This window comes from Oncorhynchus nerka, linkage group LG5 (genome assembly GCF_034236695.1).
Source record: "Oncorhynchus nerka isolate Pitt River linkage group LG5, Oner_Uvic_2.0, whole genome shotgun sequence".
Lineage (NCBI taxonomy): Eukaryota > Metazoa > Chordata > Actinopteri > Salmoniformes > Salmonidae > Oncorhynchus > Oncorhynchus nerka.
The window spans coordinates 28,250,178-28,265,902 of record NC_088400.1 but is presented as its reverse complement, the minus strand read 5'-3'; the positions used below and the strand labels follow the sequence as shown (position 1 = coordinate 28,265,902).

General features: G+C 45.4%; 1 protein-coding gene across 1 annotated transcript in view; it reads left to right on the top strand.

Annotated features, from left to right (window-relative positions):
- The window catches only part of LOC115123089 (slit homolog 3 protein-like), a 516,835-nt gene that overhangs the window by 253,982 nt on the left and 247,128 nt on the right, over positions 1–15,725 (top strand). The window contains 1 exon segment of the mRNA XM_065018507.1: positions 7,631–7,702. Coding sequence (XP_064874579.1) covers positions 7,631–7,702 — 72 coding nt within the window.

Sequence of the window (15,725 nt, the reverse complement as noted above, 5' to 3'; positions counted from 1 at the left end):
GAGCTGGTGTAGTAGGATTCGATCTTTGTCCTGTATTGATGCATTGCCTGTTTGATGATTCGTCAGAGGGTGTAGCAGGATTTCTTTTTAATGTCCACATTAATGTCCTGCTCGTTGAAAGCGGCAGTTCTAGCCTTTAGCTCAATGTAGATGTTGCCTGTAATCCATGGCTTCTGGTTGGGATGTATCCTTATGGTCACTGTGGGGACAACGTTGTCGATGCACTTATTAATGAAGCCAGTGACTGATATGGTAGACTCTTCAATGCCATCGGATGAATCCCGGAACATATTCCAGTCTGTGCTAGCAAAACAGTCCTGCAGCTTAGCATCCGCTTCATCGGACCACTTCCATATTGAGCGCATCACTGGTGCTTCCTGTTTGAGTTTTTGCTTGTAAGTTAAAAATTTGGTTAAACTAATTTCAGTTTCCCTGCATTAAAATCACCGCCCACTAGGAGCACCTCCTCTGGATGAGCATTTTCTTGTTTGGTTATGGCCCTGTACAGCTCGTTGAGTGTCGTCTTAGTGCCAGCATCAGTTTGTGGTGGTAATTAGACTTGGTAAATAGACTGCTCCGAAAAATACAGATGAAAACTATCTTGGTAATAGTATGGTCTACAGCTTATCATGAGGTATTCTAACTCAGGCAAGCAGAACCATGTGACTTCTTAATATTAGAAATTGCGCACCAGCTGTTGTTAACAACGTGGGACACACCACCCCCTCTGTGTGACATTAATGCTGGTACGAACTCGGACCCAGGCGCAGAGAAACACAGCAGGCAGAGGTAAGGGTAAATCCAGAATATTTACTTAAGATCTTCATAGCAAAACATTAAAGCAAGGGCACACGAGAACACTGAACAAGACATGAGTCCTGAGCAAATGGCCCAGTCCACAGAGGAACCTAAATAGTCATCCAGCAGGTGATCCCAATAAGCCCAATCAGGGTCACCTGGATACTAGAAGTAACCCATGGGTGCTGTCGAGTGGCAATCTCAGGTAGTACACTCAAGGGAGAAAATATGACCTGTGACAGGACCCCCCTCCCCCCCTCAAGGAATGGCTAGCGACATTCCACCAGGGGTAGCTGAACGTCGACAGGAGTCCCGAATGAGTCCGTGGTACGAAATGTCCCGGGCTGTGGTACAAAATGTCCCGGGCTGGAACCCAGGAATGTTTCTCAGTCCCGTAACCCTCCCAGTCCATCAGATACTGAGTTCCTCGCCGGAACTGACGACTGGAGAGGATGCGTCGCACCGTGTAGGCTTTTCTGCCTTCACGAACAAGTGATGGGCGAGGAGTCTTTGAAGAACCTGGCATGCGCACCAGATTGTACGCGTTCTGTGAATCCAATTTAGAGAAAACCGTAGATCCGAGGAGTCTCCCAAAGCTGATGACATAAGAGGAAGGGGATAACGGTTATTAATGGTAATGTTATTTAAACCCTGATAATAAATACAGGGACATAATCCCCCATCCTTCTTCCCCCATCTTCTTCACAAAAAACCCTGGTGAAGTGGACGGCCGAATAAAATCAGCCGCCAGTGCCTCTTTAATATTACTGTTCATGGCTGCAGTCTTTCGACCTGAGAGAGATTTACAGCCCTCCTCTAGGAGGAGTGTACCAGACATGAGGTTGATGGCACAATCATAGGGCCTGTGAGGAGGTAGTTTACTGGCCCTTTGTTTGCTGAAGACCTCACCCAAATCCCAGTAATCTCGAGGTACGCGGGAAAGATCAGGCTTGTCATTCCCAGCCAGAGGAACTGGAGGATCGGAAGTCTCCAGACGAGCAGGACTGGAAATTTGTAGAGAGTTGCTGGCAGATGAACTGGCATGAAGTATTCCATCCCAGAACTCTTCCCGAAGGCCAGTCAATTTGAGGATTATGGGTGGAAAGCCACGGATGTCCAAGAACCAGGGGAATCTCAGGAGAGTCCACCAGATGTAACTAGATAAGCTCCACATGGTCATCCAGAACTCGTAGTTGAATAGGCATGGTGAGTTGCTTCACCGTCCCAGACCCTAGGGGTTGACCATCCAGCGCAGTGACCGACATCGGAGTGTCCAGTTTAGTGAGTGGCAGCCTCTGTTGGCGAGCTAATGTGCGATCCAGAAAACAGCCGGCGGCCCCAGAGTCTATGAAAGCAGGAATGTCCAACTATCCATTGTCACACCACAGGTTGGCCGGATGCAAGGTGCGTACCGTATTGGCCGCAGGAGACTGTATCTGACTCTCCAGAGCGGAAAATCTGGTGCTTCCCAATTGCATCGGCTCCTCTGAAGGATATGAAGAAGAACCATAGCCAAATTGAGAACCCCGACAGGGTACAGGACAAGCAGGCCCAGCATACGGCAGTGAAACAAATGAAGAATCGATTCCCTCAGCGGGGCCCGTAACACTGGAACCAACTCGGGGCCCCTCTGTCCTCTCATGACGATATTTCCGAAGCCGGTTGTCAATCCGGATGGCCAGAATTATAAGCTCCTCCAGAGTGTCAGGGTTGTCCCGGAAAGCTGAGTGAAGTGCCTCTATATTCCATCCGCTCTCAGGGGTGAGCGTCCTAAAGTCAATGGTGTAATCAGCTATGCCCCGGCTGCCCTGCCGAAGCACAATGAGTCTTTCAGCAGCATTCCTTCCACTGATGGGGTGATCAAAAACCTTCCTCATCTCCTAGCTGAAGCTTTGCAAATGGAAACAAATGTCTGATTGCTGCTTCCAGATGGCCGTGGCCCAGGCTAGGGCCCGTCCTGAGAGCAAGAAGATGATATATGCCACTCTGGAATGCTTGGTAGGAAACTTTGATGCTAGTACGAACTCGGACCCAGGCGCAGAGAAACACAGCAGGCAGAGGTAAGGGTAAATCCAGAATATTTACTTAAGGTCTTCATAGCAAAACAACAAAGCAAGTGTACACGAGATCACTAAGCAAGACATTAGACCTGAGCAACTGGCCCAGTCCACAGAGGAACCTAAATAGTCATCCAGCAGGTGATCCCAATAAGTCCAAAGAGGGTCACTGGGTGCTCTCCAGTGGCAACCTCAGGTATTAAACTCAAGGGAGAAAACCTGACCTGTGACACTGAACTTACAGGCCTCTGCCGTTCCGTTCTGCCGATGCATAGAAAAACCAGCGAGATGTATATTACCCATGTCCTTTTTCATTCATGACTCCGAGAAGCATAGTATAGTGCAGTTCTTAATATCCCGTTGATAGAATGGTCTCGGAATGAGCTCGTCCAGTTTATTCTTCAGTGATTACACATTTGGCAATAGAACAGAGGGTAGAGGTGATTTATTAATTTTCCGCCGTTGTCTCATCAGGGTGCAACCTTGTCTTGCCGGCCTCTATAGCATCGTCTTCGCCTGTCGGGGACTAGAGCCTGGTCCGGGATAATCAATATGTCTTTCTCCTTCAACTCATTGAAGTAGAAGTACCTCATCGAAAGGAGGTTAGGGATAACTGTTTTGATGTCCAGAAGCTCTTTTCTGTCACAGGAAACGATGGCGGAAACATTATGTACAAAACAGTGGATGCTGCTGAGGGAAGGATGGCTTATAATAATGGCTGTAACGGCTGGACTGCTGGGAGTTTGGCAAGGCATGGTAGGTTGTGGCAGGCTGGGAGGTTGGCAGGTCAGGGTAGGCTTTGCCAGGCTGGGAGGTTGGCAGGTCAGGGTAGGCTGGGAGGTTGGAGGGTCAAGGTGAACCCTAAGAGGCTGAGAGGCTTGTGAGGCAGATGGGGTGAAGGCTGCACTGGGATCAGGGGTATCTGGGCTTCCACCAGGCTGATGGGTCTGCTTTGTTGGTGGCATGGTCAGATGCTGCTGACGGAGGGCATCATGTCCCTCTCTCTTGGCTGCAGCTCCACCTTTACTTCACACAGATCCTCTTGGAGGACATCATTGGACTGTGGCATTTGGTCAGTATTGTGTCTTAACTGTTCTAATGAAGCACGACTCTCTTCCTGGAAATGCCTCAACTCTTCCTTCAGTGTCTGGACAGTGTTGTTTGTTCTCCCTGAATTCTGTCATCTCCACTTCAAGAAAGGAGAGGCTAATTTGGATTAGTTTTACCAATGGTGTTTTTGGTGTGCACACAGCTGCTCCAGCTACAGGAGAGGGAGTGATCTACTGTGGGCCTCCTGTTTGGAAGCCCAGGTTTTGGGAGTTGCTGGCGTTGTTGGTAGAGACATGTCAGTTTTTACTTCATCATTCACTAGAGGTTTTATCATGTCGAACTCTTCCTCAAACAGCTCTAGACTGGCCTCAGAGCCTTGGATCATTACTGTTCAGTTATTATATATATTAATATTACATTTTGGGGATGTGTCCACATGCAATTGTCTCATGATCTTGCTTCCAGACATTTTAAGATTTTTTTGTTTGCCTTGCGCAGGGCTGCATGCCAAACATTTGGACGTTTGATGAAAAAGAAGAGATCCACCTTGATTTATTTGTCTTTTTATTACATAAATTCTTCTCTTAGGGTCTCTGGGTGCTCTTTCTATTTTTTTCCTCCCTGTTTGACTGGCAATTCCTTCTGCATATTTGATTGCAAGGTTGCTTAGCTTGGGGCTTATATATGTATCTGTCACGTTCTGACCTTTATTTCCTTTGTTTTGTCGTTATTTAGTATGGTCAGGGCGTGAGTTGGGGTGGGAAGTCTGTTTGTTTTGTCGTTATTTAGGATGGTCAGTGCGTGAGTTGGGGTGGGCCGTCTATGTTGTTTTTTCTATGATTTTGTGGATTTCTATGTTTCAGCCTAGTATGGTTCTCAATCAGAGTCAGGTGTTGTTAGTTCTCTCTAATTGAGAATCATACTTAGGTAGCCTGGGTTTCACTGTTTGTTTGTGGGTGTTTGTTTCCTGTGTCAGTGTTTGTGCCACACGGGACTGTTTCGGTTTGTTCACATTTATTGTTTTTTGTATTTTGTGTTCATGTTGAGTTTTTCTTATTAAAACATGGACACTTACCACGCCACATCTTGGTCCGATCCTTGCTACACCTCTTCAGAGGATGAGGAAGAAATCAGCCGTTACAGTATCCATTAGTTGATTACAGCTGGATACATTATATGTTACAGCTGGTTTGTACTTGGCTAGTTCTAGCTAGCTAGGCGTTTTGAAATGTAATCAAAGCCTTGCAACCCACTCAATTACATTTCAATTCAAAGGGTTTTATTGGCATGGGAAACATATGTTTACATTGCCAAAGCAAGTGAAATAGATAATAAACAAAAATGAAATAATCATATAAAAAATGAACAGTAAACATTACACTCACAAGTTTTAAAGGAATAGACACATTTCAAATGTCATGTTATGGCTATGTACTGTATTATAAATTAAGCAATATGGCACGAAATAGTGTGGTATATGGCCATGATATATTGGCCATATACCAAAAACCCTCAAGGTGTCTTATTGCTATTATAAACTGGTTAACAACATCATTAGAAGAGTACAAATACTGTAAATGTTTTGTCATAACCGTGGTATATAGTCTGATATACCATGACTTTCAGCCAATCAGCATTCAGGGCTCGGACCACACAATTTATGATGATGTGCAAATAGTTAAAGTACAAAAGGGAAAATTTATAAACATAAATATGGGTTGTATTTACAATGGTGTTTGTTCTTCACTGGTTGCCTTTATCTTGTGTCAACAGGTCACAAATCTTGCTGCTGTGATGGCACACTGTGCTATTTCACCCAATAGATATGGGAGTTGATCAAAATTGGATTTGTTTTGGAATTCTTTGTCGGTCTGTGTAATCTGAGGGAAATATTTGTCTCTAATATGGTCATACACATTTGGCAGGAGTTTAGGAAGTGCAGCTCAGCTCTCTCCTCTCCTCTCTCTCGCTCTATCTCTCTATGCTCTCTACTCTCCTACTCTCGCTACTCTCTCTAATCTTTCTTTCTCTCTCTCTCTACTCTCTCTCTCCCCTTTCTCTCTCTTCTTTTCATGTTCCTCAAGGTAGAGGCATCAAACTGCTTGCAACTGACAATACTGCTTATGACTGAGATGATTAAAGGCCAACGTAATTAGATGGAAGGAAATTCATTTTGGGACTGTCATTCCCCACCACCAACACCCATTACACACACACATACTGTACACACACACATATACTGTACACACACAGACACAGACACACACACACACACAGACACACACACACACACACACACACACACACACACACACACACACACACACACACACACACACACACACACACACACTAGAGGTAAAGGGTCAGAAGTACGACCTAGCTTTGATCACAGTATCACTCCTCCCTAAGGTTTGTCAGGCTTCACCAGTTAGCAAATAATTTCAAATAAAGACAACATGTATCATGAAATTAGATTAAGCATGGCTCCAATATGTCATTCTCCTATCTGCATATCTGCATATATAATGCCATAACTTTGCTTGTTTCCATTCTACACAGATGGTTGTTTTCATTGTAAATGTCTCATACCAAATTGTAATGAAATAATGTCCTAGATTATTTCATTTCCTCTCTTGTTGACGCTTTCCAAACGGCTGGTCTCCTCTGCTAAGAGATAACGACCAGTCAGGAAACAGCTGCTTTACTAGATGAGAACCAAGGGAAGTAAGAAGAAAACAAAGAGCTCGAAAGCAAAGTAAAGTATCAGGGATTAGGGATAGAGAGATAGGGGAAGAGGAGGAGATGGGTATAGGATATTAGAGAAGAGGAGATATGGTCTTGTTTATATCCCAGAGCAGAAGATGCAGACAGTATCTGTAACAGGTTAAATGTCACAGAAGCTTTTGGAGCCTGGATAAAGGAGCTGGAGAGCGTTCTAGATGTCTGCCCTTTGTATTGCCTTGTCTTCCATCCATCTCCTATTTGTTGGGCAGAGAGAGAAGAGAGGGGAGGGGTGGAGAGAAGGGGGGTTGTATGGGGGGGGGGAGACTTGCAAATTAAAGTAAAAGGAAAAGAAAGAAGAGGAAGAAGTGCTCTGAGCGTCTGGGAGTCCAGCATCGTGACCCGGGCTGATTTACGAACCCTCTCCTTTAATGAAATTGTTTCAGTGACAGAGTCGGTAAAAGCTCGTAATGGATTGGCTGCTCTAATGTAATGAAATTACTCCCTTTCTGACAAAAAAAATAAAGAGAAAGGGAGAGGGGGAGAAGATGAGGAGGGAGAAGAAGAGGAGGGGGGAGAAGAGAAGGAGGAGGGATGCAATGTAATTAATAGAGAGCTGACAGACGGGGTGGGCTATAGCCAGCCTCTGTTCACTCTCCTTCCGCCCCCCGCTCTCTATTTCTCTCCTCCACTCACGGGGCAGTGTTGAGACGGGGCAGTGTTGAGAGTGAGGTGATAGGCTACAGCCAGACAGGCCACTTTAGCCAGCTGGTCCTTTCCTTCCCTGGCAGGTTGCGGTGAGGCAGAGGTGAGGGCTGAGATCTGAGTTTGTGCTGTACGCCCACTGGCTAGCCAGTAGCTACCTACCTTCAGCCCCTCCCAGCCACCTCCCTCACCATACCCAGCCACTGGCACTCCTCCTCCTGCAGCCCCCCAGTACCCTAAACCCCCACGTCTGCAGACAGACCTTCCGCTGACTCCTGTCTCTCATCCCTCCGCAGGCAACTGGACAGCAACCACATAAGCTGCATCGAAGATGGAGCCTTCCGAGCCCTCCGTGATCTGGAGATACTGTGAGTCCCCCTCCTCCTCATACCCTTCTTCCTCTCCTCTCTTCTGCAGGGACCGATCCTGCTCTTCCCTTTCTTCTCTTCTTTTCTCTATCTCTATGTCTCTCTATCTCTCCATCTCTCTCACTATCTGTCTGTTTCTATCTCTCCTTCTCAGTCTCTATCTCTATCTCAATCTCTCTATCTCTCTATATATATATATATATATATATATATATATATATATATATATATATATATATATATATTGCTCTATCTATTTATCTCTCTCTCTCTCTCTATATATATATATATAAATATCTCCCTCTATCTATATCTCTATCTCTCTAACTCTCTACTGTCTCTCTTCTGTTTTCTTCACTGTATTTCTCTGTCTTCTGTTCCCTGTGTGTTTTCTGTTGAATGTCTTTGAAGGGTAAAGTGTGTTGGATGTGAGCTGCAGCAGCGCGGCGTACCTACCTGTGCATGCTGCTAGCGACAGCAGTAATCACCCTCCTGAGATGTTAGTCCGTCCGCTGTGTGCCTTGTGTTTCTCCGTATCGACTGTGTGACCACCACGGTTTTACACAGGATCATTGTCATTCTGTGCTGCATTGTGACATTAAGCTGCTAGCTAGCGCCTCGCCAGGTGTTGTATTTGTTGGTGACTTTTCCAAGCATCCTCTCTCTGTGCATTGTTGCCTGTTAAAACTGTTTCTGCAGTCATCTACTGTGGTGTAATATACACTATTTCCCCTAGAGAACCAAGAACATTCAGGAAATAGCTTACTTCATTGAATGAGCCACAGGTTTACTGTAGCTTGTGTCTGGCATCGTGCACACAGTGTAAAGCTTTAAACCAGACAGCCACTGGTGAGCTGCTGCTGTACTGCATCATGGTGTCTGAAACTCTTACTGAGGCTAAGGCTGTTTCTGGGGGTCTAATCCAGTCTGGTCTGGTCTGGTCCAGTCTGGTCCAGTCTAGTCTGGTCCGGTCTGGTCTGGTCCAGTCTGGTCTGGTCCAGTCTGGTCTGGTCTAATCCAGTCTGGTCTGGTCTGGTCCAGTCTGGTCTGGTCCAGTCTAGTCTGGTCCGGTCTGGTCTGGTCCAGTCTGGTCTGGTCTGGTCCAGTCTGATATGGACTGGTCTAGTCTGGTCCGGTCTGGCCCAGTCTGGTCTGGTCTGGCCCAGTCTGGTCTGGTACAGTCTGGTCTGGTCTGTTCCAGTCTGGTGTGGTGCAGTTTGGTCTGGTCTAGACTGGTCTAGTCTGGTCCGGTCTGGCCCAGTTTGGTCTGGTCTGATCTGTTCCAGTCTGGTCTGGTGCAGTCTGGTCTGGTCCAGTCGAGTCTGGTCTGGACTGGTCTAGTCTGGTCTTGCCTGGTCTGGGTTACAGGGGAGGGAGGTACATGCCCCTGCAGCACCCAGGCGGTGATGTCCTGGTGCAGAGGAGTTCACTCCAGACCTCCAGTCTTCCAGCCCTCCAGCCTCCAGCCTCTGCAAAGGTAAAGCCTTGGGGAGGAGAACTGGAATGAATATGATAGGACAGCACAGGACAGGACAACATAACTGGGGGAGAAAGACAGGGATTTCATTTCCCAGACACCACCCCATCCATCAGCTCATCGGCAGGGCACTAAATGCCATTGTCATCCGCACTGTTAGAGCAGGGAGGCTGTTCATTTTGAGTGTCCTCCTCCCCTTGTCCCAGCCCTGCTTCAGCTGGACTGGCAGTTCATTTTGAGTGTCCTCCTCCCCATGTCCTAGCCCTGCCTCAGCTCTTAGAGAAGGTAGTGATGGTTTTATGACCACAGCAAATAAATGGCATGATGGAGATGAGATGGCGTTAGAGTTAGCTGACCACACCAGGCATAAATGTCAGTGTTTGTGGATTCAGTTTTTATTAGTAATACATCACTTCCTCCTGCTCGACCACAGCCATTACACAAGTGTCTATTAGTGGAGAATGTGAAGATGTAAATACATGTTGTTTAAAGGTGCTAATTCCACCATATGTCCATGCAGCTGAAACATAGATAATTGGACTGGAGCACCAGGAAGGTGCTGTGATAGAAACCCATAGTTTTAATTAGGTCATGCTCTCTTGGTAGATTAGGCTTTTTCTTTGAGCAATTTTCTCTCTTTTAATATAAAACAAAGTGTTGAATTGTATGGTGGCGTACCTAACACATTTTCTGGATAGATACGGGAGCTGAATGTGTCTTAATGCACAGGCCTATATCTGTTCCCCAGTGTAACAGTGGTGAATTGAAATTACAATTGGTTCCTGTCCATGGTGCAGAAGATGTCAATTTCTGCTGATAGCCAGAGTATTTGTACGTGTGCTGTCTTGTAGCCTTTGAATTGAACTCATAGATGAGAACCTCTCTATTTCATGCTATATGATCAAAGGGTATCACTGGTATCACTTTATCACTGGTACCTCTGTATCACTGGTATCACTTTTTCACTGGTATCACTGTATCACTGGTATCACTTTATCACTGGTACCTCTGTATCACTGGTATCACTTTATCACTGGTATCTCTGTATCACTGGTATCACTGTATCACTGGTACCTCTGTATCACTGGTATCACTGGTATCACTTCATCACTGGTATCACTTAATCACTGGTATCACTTTATCACTGGTATCACTTTATCACTGGTACCTCTGTATCACTGGTATCACTTTATCACTGGTACCGCTTTATCACTGGTATCACTTTATCACTGGTATCACTTTATCACTGGTATCACTTTATCACTGGTATCACTTTATCACTGGTACCACTGTGTCACTTTATCACTTTATCACTGGTATCACTTTATCACTGGTACCTCTGTATCACTGGTACCACTGTGTCACTTGTACCTCTGTATCACTGGTATCACTTTATCACTGGTATCACTTTATCACTGGTACCTCTGTATCACTGGTACCACTGTGTCACTTGTACCTCTGTATCACTGGTATCACTTTATCACTTTATCACTGGTATCACTTTATCACTGGTACCTCTTTATCACTGGTATCACTTTCTCACTGGTACCTCTGTATCACTGGTACCACTGTGTCACTTGTACCTCTGTATCACTGGTATCACTTTATCACTGGTATCATTTTATCACTGGTACCTCTGTATCACTGGTATCACTTTATCACTTTATCACTGGTATCACTTTATCACTGGTACCTCTTTATCACTGGTATCACTTTCTCACTGGTACCTCTGTATCACTGGTACCACTGTGTCACTTGTACCTCTGTATCACTGGTATCACTTTATCACTGGTATCACTTTATCACTGGTACCTCTGTATCACTGGTACCACTGTGTCACTTGTACCTCTGTATCACTGGTATCACTTTATCACTGGTATCACTTTATCACTGTGTCACTTGTAACTCTGTGTCACTGGTATCACTGCACTAAAATCGTACCTTTCTGGGTATCTTTAATGTATTCTTCTATTTGATCTGGCAGGGCAACTATCGGTGCCCTCTACAAGAGCCTCCGGTAAAAGACGGACAAGCTAAGATAATGTATCATTGATGTAACAAACTCTCCGTGACCAGCCGTGTTTGTTCCAGATTCTTCCAGATTGTAAGACCACCGTGTTTTTGATGAATATTGTGGAGAACAACATTGTTGCATATTAGGAAATATGTGTTTTGTCTGGGAAGGGAAAGCCCAACAAAGAAAATGGGGAATTTTTATGTACGAAAATGGAAACTGGTTGACCAAATTATTTCCCAGACACAGTCAGATGGACAGCTTTTTATTGAAGCTGTCAATAAAAGTGTCCGTTTTATCAGCTCTCCTTTGTAGTTTGATTTCAACAACATATTGTGACCAAATACCCTTTTAAAAACAGAAATCGGGGTGGTGGACACATTTTATGTTTCTAATCACAATGTTCATTAAACTTGAAATCAAAAAGAAGAACAGCATCTGACATCAGATTTAACAAGTCATTTAAAAGAGTTCATTTCTATTGATGCATAGATGGCTGGCTCACATAGAAAATACAAAAGCCTTAGCTTATTTCTCCTGAGAAGAATGACTTAGACAATCACGTCAACTCGATGTTAGATGTTAAGCATTCCCTCAAGTTGCTAATGAATAAGAACTGATTTAGTGGAGGGCACTAACGCTAAATAGGCTTCCATAATGAGTGCAGCTCCGTGACTTCAAATGACTGAATACAGTTTAACGCTTGCCAAGTTACACAAAATAAACGATTGGCTCTTTCTGGTGATGAATTGTAATTTGGATTTAACATAACTGTGGTAATGACTGAACTAATGACTTCAAAGTTATCTCGGACATTTTCTCATGTTGGGCGTGCCTTGCATCTCAATGAGATGGAGAAAGATCTGGAGCCAGCCGAGCACACTGCATGGTGGGACAACATACAGCCTGGTGGGAGGATGGATGGCTGGGGGATAAATGGGTTGAAGGGTTGGATGGGTGGAGGGGATGGATGGGTGGAGGGGATGGATGGGTTGAAGGGTTGGATGGGTGGAAGGGTTGGATGGGTGGAGGGGATAGATGGGTGGAGGGGATAGATGGGTGGAGGGGATGGATGGGTGGGGGATATATGGGTGGAGGGGATAAATGGGTTGAAGGGTTGGATGGGCGGGGGATAGATGGGTGGAGGGGATTAATGGGTTGTAGGGTTGGATGGGTGGAGGGGATAGATGGGTGGAGGGATAGATGGGTGGGGGATAGATGGGTGGAGGGGATAGATGGGTGGGGGGTAGATGGGTGGAGGGGATAGATGGGTGGAGGGGATAGATGGGTGGGGGATAGATGGGTGGGGGTAGATGGGTGGAGGGGATAGATGGGTGGAGGAGATAGATGAGTGGGGGTAGATGGGTGGAGGGGATAGATGAGTGGGGGGTAGATGGGTGGAGGGGATAGATGGGTGGGGGATAGATGGGTGGAGGGGATAGATGGGCTAATGTGCCACTGATTCTTTGATGATTATTCATAGAAGGGCTTCAGCTCTAAGGACATTTGATTATAATAAATTCAGCTTTTTATCTCAAGATCTCCTTGAAGATACTTGTCAAATGTGAGTTGCATCAGGCATATGAATTCTGTTGTTTTTTAAAATCAGATTTTCACATTTGAATTAATCAAAATAGTAGCATTGTATTAGAACACTGATTAAGCAAATGTTCCCCTTAATTTACTGGTGCTAAATTTTATTTTTCATCTTTACTGAGTAAAATGATACTATTGAGAACTAGAAAATATAATGATGAAATAGTAATTATAGTATGATATAAATGATAATTGATTGGTAGATTTGAGGGTAGAAAGTTTTAAATCATTGGTTAAAGTTGTCCCAAACCTAATCAAGTCTTTGAGAAGCCAAAGAGCATTTCAGACTTGCCTGCAGGTCATATTTGGAAACCCTCGTATTCTTACCAGAGTGGTGCATGTCCGTCTTCCATCTCTCACCCCCCTCCTGCTGCACTCTCCAGAGTGCTGAATATTTTATGACCACTTTTTGTACAGAAATATCTGGCTCTCAATGAACGCTACTCTCTTTATTTTTGTACCGTCCGACCAGGGTCTGTCATTTTTTATGAGTGGAAGTGCAGCTGAGACAGTTCCTTGCTACAGTATCTCAAGGTTACTTCCACGTCATCACACATTGATAAGAAGTTTTCACATTACCACGTACGACAGCCCCTCCCCTCGTCCATGCCAAACACTCATCTTTCAGTGTGTGCACTCTGCATTTTCCTGACAGGTTGGCAGGGACCTCTTTATTCCAACTAGAGTGAGTTAGTTACTCCATAACCGTCTGAATGGAGACATAGACTGCTGCTGTTAATACTGTGATTCCCCAGGCTTGTCTGATACTGCATTCTGCTTTATTACTGTTATTTTACCAAAGCATTCTTTCCCTTGGAGGTTACCGATGACCTCTTTAATATGAATAGACTTTAATGATGTTTTGGACCCGCTGGTGAGGGAAAGCACCTCTTTCACACAAAGACCCATGGTACACCAAATGACACCATCCAGGGGGGCGCACCACTCCCACCGCCCCTCCATCCCCGCCTCGTTGCATATTGCCTTGGGACGTAACCCTGTGTTGTGTATTTGAACTGTTAAAATACATTGTTGGAGTTGGTTGTGATGTGACTGGAGATTCAGACTGAATGGAAGCTGGAAGAGTGTGTTAGCATGGTTTAGTGGGTGAGGTGGAGGGAGGAGTCCTGACACGTTATATGTAGTGTGTTAACATGGTTTAGTGGGTGAGGTGGAGGGAGGAGTCCTGACACGTTATATGTAGTGTGTTAGCATGGTTTAGTGGGTGAGGTGGAGGGAGGAGTCCTGAAACGTTATATGTAGTGTATTAGCATGGTTTAGTGGGTGAGGTGGAGGGAGGAGTCCTGACACGTTATATGTAGTGTGTTAGCATGGTTTAGTGGGTGAGGTGGAGGAGTCCTGACACGTTCTATGTAGTGTGTTAACATGGTTTAGTGGGTGAGGTGGAGGAGTCCTGACACGTTCTATGTAGTGTGTTAGCATGGTTTAGTGGGTGAGGTGGAGGGAGGAGTCCTGACACGTTATATGTAGTGTGTTAGCATGGTTTAGTGGGTGAGGTGGAGGGAGGAGTCCTGAAACGTTATATGTAGTGTGTTAGCATGGTTTAGTGGGTGAGGTGGAGGGAGGAGTCCTGACACGTTATATGTAGTGTGTTAGCATGGTTTAGTGGGTGAGGTGGAGGAGTCCTGACACGTTATATGTAGTGTATTAGCATGGTTTAGTGGGTGAGGTGGAGGGAGGAGTCCTGACACGTTATATGTAGTGTGTTAGCATGGTTTAGTGGGTGAGGTGGAGGAGTCCTGACACGTTATATGCAGTGTGTTAACATGGTTTAGTGGGTGAGGTGGAGGGAGGAGTCCTGACACGTTATATGTAGTGTGTTAGCATGGTTTAGTGGGTGAGGTGGAGGAGTCCTGACACGTTATATGTAGTGTGTTAGCATGGTTTAGTGGGTGAGGTGGAGGAGTCCTGAAATGTTATATGTAGTGTATTAGCATGGTTTAGTGGGTGAGGTGGAGGGAGGAGTCCTGACACGTTATATGTAGTGTGTTAGCATGGTTTAGTGGGTGAGGTGGAGGAGTCCTGACACGTTATATGTAGTGTGTTAGCATGGTTTAGTGGGTGAGGTGGAGGAGTCCTGACACGTTATATGCAGTGTGTTAACATGGTTTAGTGGGTGAGGTGGAGGAGTCCTGACACGTTATATGCAGTGTGTTAACATGGTTTAGTGGGTGAGGTGGAGGGAGGAGTCCTGACACGTTATATGTAGTGTGTTAGCATGGTTTAGTGGGTGAGGTGGAGGAGTCCTGACACGTTATATGCAGTGTGTTAACATGGTTTAGTGGGTGAGGTGGAGGAGTCCTGACACGTTATATGTAGTGTGTTAGCATGGTTTAGTGGGTGAGGTGGAGGGAGGAGTCCTGACACGTTATATGCAGTGTGTTAACATGGTTTAGTGGGTGAGGTGGAGGAGTCCTGACACGTTATATGTAGTGTGTTAACATGGTTTAGTGGGTGAGGTGGAGGAGTCCTGTCACGTTATATGTAGTGTGTTAACATGGTTTAGTGGGTGAGGTGGAGGAGTCCTGTCACGTTATATGTAGTGTGTTAGCATGGTTTAGTGGGTGAGGTGGAGGAGTCCTGTCACGTTATATGTAGTGTGTTAGCATGGTTTAGTGGGTGAGGTGGAGGAGTCCTGACACGTTATATGTAGTGTGTTAGCATGGTTTAGTGGGTGAGGTGGAGGAGTCCTGACACGTTATATGTAGTGTGTTAGCATGGTTTAGTGGGTGAGGTGGAGGAGTCCTGACACGTTATATGTAGTGTGTTAACATGGTTTAGTGGGTGAGGTGGAGGAGTCCTGACATGTTATATGCAGTGTGTTAGCATGGTTTAGTGGGTGAGGTGGAGGAGTCCTGACACGTTATATGTAGTGTGTTAACATGGTTTAGTGGGTGAGGTGGAGGAGTCCTGAC